The sequence below is a fragment of the Salvia splendens genome, chromosome 10 (assembly GCF_004379255.2).
Source record: "Salvia splendens isolate huo1 chromosome 10, SspV2, whole genome shotgun sequence".
Taxonomy (NCBI): domain Eukaryota; kingdom Viridiplantae; phylum Streptophyta; class Magnoliopsida; order Lamiales; family Lamiaceae; genus Salvia; species Salvia splendens.
In genome coordinates, this window is record NC_056041.1 from 21,768,730 (window position 1) to 21,773,498 (window position 4,769).

Sequence of the window (4,769 nt, forward strand, 5' to 3'; positions counted from 1 at the left end):
TACATTTTTGTTAGGTCACTGTCACTTCATGAATCAATATAAAATATTGTCATTACACATAGTAAAGAATGTAGTAATACTTATTATATCCTTCAATAAAGGCAATTTTTTTAAAAATTGCCTCACACAACTTAAACCCAGCATAGCTTAAATTTTTTACTGAAATAAACCGAAAAAATTAATCAATACTCCATTTGCAATAATTTCAAGATCTAAAAACAAGATTTTCGAGTGTCTCTATTAATTTCATCACAACATTTTTTTTATTTTATCGAAAAGATAATGCTGTAGTCTCTGCAGATGAAACGAACCTATTGAATACCAAACCAAGGAGTAATAAAAACAGAGCCTTTTCAACAATTTCTGTCAGATTCGAAACTACCAAAATCCCATTACAATCGCAGGAAGATAAACGAAGAATTAATAAAGACAAATTGCAATAGATACGTCATGTCCTTCCTATCCTCTTTTCAATTGAAGCAATTCTCTCGATTCACTCATAAATTTTATATATATAACATATTAGATCGTGCCGAGCCCATTTTGTTGATAATCAAACGTCAATTTTAGCACGACGTCGTTTTCTGAACGGATCCTCTGCCCACAGCGTAATTTGATTAATAGTTTTTATCTGCTCACGCCTTGATTCGTTTAAGCTTCAGCTGCCTTTCCGTATAAGAAATAAAGATTTACTAGTTTGAGTTTCTTCAAACCCCTTTTCCCATCTCGAGTGGGTGGGATTTAAATTGATTTGAGGGCGACCCTTTTGAGGATTTATCAAGAGGGGCCGTCAAAGATTCAATCTTGATTTGTGGGTCCTTCCCGACCTTGGCGAATTTGGTATTGGAGAGTTCAAATTCGAGGTATTGGCTTTTGATTCTTTGCTGTAATCTCTGTTTTGTCAAGTAATTTCTTGATTAACTGTGTTATTCAGTACATCTAGGGTTAGTTCTAATTTGGTTATTGATGTTTAGATTGGGCTTTAGGGTGAAAATGGATATCAGTAATGAGGCTAGGGTTGATTCATTCTCAATTGGGCCGTCTACGCTTTTTGGCCGGACCGTTGCTTTTAGGGTGTTGTTCTGCAATTCCATGTCACATTTGAGGCATCAGATATTTGGGGTGTTGTTGATGTACATTTACAAGTTCAAGAATTGTTTGAGGGACTACTTGTCCCCTGTGATCTCGTGGCTGCATCCGAGGAACCCGCAAGGGATTCTCGTGATGGTGACAATGATCGCCTTCTTGTTGAAGCGCTACACGAATGTTAAGATGAGGGCGGAGATGGCTTATAAGAGGAAGTTTTGGAGGAATATGATGAGGGGTGCGAATAACTATGATGAGTGGGCTCATGCTGCTAAAATGATCGATAAAGAGACTCTTAAGATGAATGAGTCTGATCTCTATGACGAGGAGCTTGTGAGGAATAAGCTTCAAGAGCTTCGCCATCGTCGCCAGGAGGGCTCGCTTAGGGATATTATATTCTGTATGAGGGCTGACTTGGTTAGGAATCTTGGCAATATGTGCAATCCAGAGCTCCACAAGGGGAGGCTGCACGTGCCGAAACTCATAAAGGAGTACATAGATGAGGTCACGACACAGTTGAGAATGGTGTGCGACTCTGATTCCGAGGAGCTTCTGTTGGAGGAGAAGCTCGCCTTTATGCATGAAACGAGGCATGCCTTTGGTAGGACAGCTTTGCTTTTAAGTGGAGGCGCTTCATTGGGAGCTTTTCATGTTGGGGTAGTAAAAACATTGGTAGAACATAAGCTTTTGCCGCGGATAATTGCTGGTTCTAGTGTGGGGTCCATAATGTGCTCTGTTGTTGCAACTAGGTCCTGGCCTGAGCTACAGAGTTTCTTTGAGGATTCCTGGCATTCGATTCAGTTTTTCGACCAGATGGGTGGGATTTTCACCGTTTTCAAGAGGGTCATGACGCAGGGTGCGGTTCATGAGATCAGACAGTTGCAGGTGATGTTGAGGCACCTTACAAATAATCTAACTTTCCAGGAAGCTTACGATATGACCGGTCGCATCTTAGGGATCACGGTTTGTTCCCCGAGGAAGCACGAACCTCCGAGATGCCTCAATTACCTGACTTCACCTCATGTGGTCATTTGGAGTGCCGTGACTGCTTCTTGTGCCTTTCCTGGTCTTTTTGAGGCTCAAGAGCTTATGGCAAAGGATAGAATCGGGGACATTGTGCCTTTTCACCCTCCGTTTCAGCTGGGCCGTGAAGAGGCTTCAGACACGTCTTCACGTCGTTGGAGAGATGGTAGCTTGGAGATTGATTTGCCAATGATGCAGTTGAAAGAACTTTTCAATGTAAATCATTTCATAGTGAGCCAGGCAAACCCTCATATTGTACCTTTATTGAGGCTCAAGGAGCTTGTTCGAGCATATGGAGGCAACTTTGCTGCAAAGGTATCCCTTGATCTCAAAAGTTATGCCGTATTCTACTGCTTATGATCTCACATTTTGCAATTAGCTGACATGGTTACCTTGTACATGTCACTTGGTGTAACATAATTTAAGTTGTCCCCACTTCAGAGCTTTCAGTTTAATCAGGCCACATTGTCGATCTTCATAGGTATAGAGATAGCTTTATGTTACAAAAAACTGTATACATTAACTATTAAGACAAACAGAGGTATAGCATGGATAAAAAGATGTGTTTTTTAATCTGAATTAGTCTTCTCTTTATAAATTTATGAATATGCTGCAGTCTTTATTCTGTGATTGATTGTATTTGCCAATACTGGCAAAGGTGTATCCTGTTCAAGCTTTCTTTGAAAACTCGAGGAATCTGCTGCATTTTGAATCTTCCTCTCAGCTCGTTACAAAAGATAGTTAACCTGTTTCTTTCTTGTTTGCATGATGATGAACTAAAAGCCATTAATAAGCTCAATTTCGTGTAACGGCTCTCGATTCTCCCCCCCCTTTTTTTATTTCTTTATATACATGAATGGTTTATAGCTACTCACGATGCAGCTTGCTCATCTAGCTGAGATGGAGGTAAAACACCGATGCAACCAAATATTGGAACTTGGTTTTCCATTGGGGGGACTTGCCAAGCTCTTTGCTCAAGATTGGGAGGGTGATGTCACTGTCGTGATGCCTGCTACTTTAGCACAGGTACAGTCGATTATGAAATATCGTTTGCTTCGGTAATAGTCATGCTTTTGTGGATACAATGCTTTGGTAATAGTCATGCTTTTGTGGGTACAAAGCAAAAGGAATGCTTTCAGATAAGCAGACAAATGTTCTTTAACCAAAATCGAATCTTGATAGGACCCGATGATCTTTCTATCGTCTTCTGGCTTTTGTCGCTTTCAATAGTCTCGTTTCCGTTTCCGTTTCTGAGTAGAACTGGTTGCTGAAGTTATGCTTTCTGTTTTTGTGATTTCAGCTATCAAAGATAATACAGAATCCATCATATGTAGAGCTTCAGAAATCAGCAAACCAAGGCAGGAGATGCACTTGGGAGAAGCTGTCGACTATAAAGGCGAATTGTGGGATAGAACTCGCCCTAGACGAGTGTGTCGCGATTCTCAACCACATGCGTAGATTGAAGAGGAGCGCAGAGAGGGCTGCGGCGGCAGCTTCTTCTCACAGTTTGCCTCTTCCCGCCACAGTGAGGTTCAACGCGTCGAAGAGGATTCCTTCTTGGAATGTCATTGCTCGAGAGAACTCGACTGGGTCTCTGGAGGAAGACCTACTCGCAGAGGCCGCATCCTCTCTTCACCAGGGCGCGGGCAGCTCGGCCGGGCAAGCCTCGAGGAATCTGCGGAGTTACCGGTACATGCACGACGGGAGCGACAGCGAGTCCGAGACTGCTGATCTGAATTCTTGGACGAGATCGGGTGGCCCGCTGATGAGGACTACTTCAGCCGATCAGTTCGTCGATTTCGTACAGAATCTTGAGATCGACACCAGAATGAACAGAGGCGCGATGGGACACATGAGCAGTGCCGTGATCCAGCCAGCGGTGCGTGATCAGGTGCATCACGGCCTGAGGGTCACGACACCGGATAGGACATCGTCGGACACGGAGTACGATCAGAATGGCAGCCGGACACCGACTCCGGTAGGGAGTTCAAGCATCATGGTGGCGGAAGGTGATCTTCTGCAGCCCGAACGAATCCAGAACGGTATAGTGTTCAACGTCGTGAGGAAGGAGGTGCTGACCCCGTCAAGCAGGAGCATCGAGTCGCCCTCCGAGCAAAACAGCTCCACTCACGAGTCGGTCGCTGAGTGCGTGCAGCTCGACTGCCCGGAGAAGGAGATGGATGCCACCTCCATCTCCGAGAGTGGAGACGACGTGAGGGAAGGCATTTGTGTCGCCGGAGATGCCTCGGATTGCGTCCTGGAAAATCCTTCCGGTGATGATATATGCGATAAGCACGTTACCGGCGGCGAGTAGAATGGCGTTTGCGAATTGAGCAAAAAAGAAAAAGGGAAATCAGCTTTATGTAATCAATTATCATTACATGCTGTGTAATGTCTGAATCTTTCAAATGAGGTAAGTTATCGACATATTTACAATCCAAATAGAAGTATAGAACTACTTGTGAACAAAGAGCGATTGAAATGTAGGTATAGTCTCAATGAATAACAATGAATAAATAAATTTAGTAATACGACTCAGTGACAAGGAAAAATCATGCTATTGTATTAGGTGTTCGCAATATAAATTTTGTAAGAGCATTCCCAATAGAGATAGATTTATCCTTTCGTAAAGAACAATATATATAAAGTTTTTGTTTGCT

The 4,769-nt window shown here is 43.0% G+C and overlaps 1 protein-coding gene across 1 annotated transcript; it reads left to right on the forward strand.

Moving 5' to 3' along the window:
* Positions 1–337: 337 nt before the first annotated feature.
* On the forward strand, positions 338–4,551 carry LOC121753038 (triacylglycerol lipase SDP1-like). The gene is made up of 4 exons (XM_042148186.1): positions 338–863; positions 975–2,424; positions 2,992–3,135; positions 3,410–4,551. Exons 2-4 carry the CDS (start codon positions 994–996, stop codon positions 4,421–4,423), a joined length of 2,589 nt encoding a protein of 862 aa, XP_042004120.1. The 5' UTR covers positions 338–863; positions 975–993; the 3' UTR covers positions 4,424–4,551.
* Positions 4,552–4,769: the final 218 nt, after the last annotated feature.

Bases quoted from the DNA above. Each gene is read 5' to 3' on its own strand.
- LOC121753038 (XM_042148186.1), top strand. From the start codon at position 994: ATGGATATCAGTAATGAGGCTAGGGTTGATTCATTCTCAATTGGGCCG. The intron at 2,425-2,991 runs GTATCCCTTGAT...CTCACGATGCAG, and splicing joins GAGGCAACTTTGCTGCAAAG to CTTGCTCATCTAGCTGAGAT. The intron at 3,136-3,409 runs GTACAGTCGATT...TTGTGATTTCAG, and splicing joins TGCCTGCTACTTTAGCACAG to CTATCAAAGATAATACAGAA.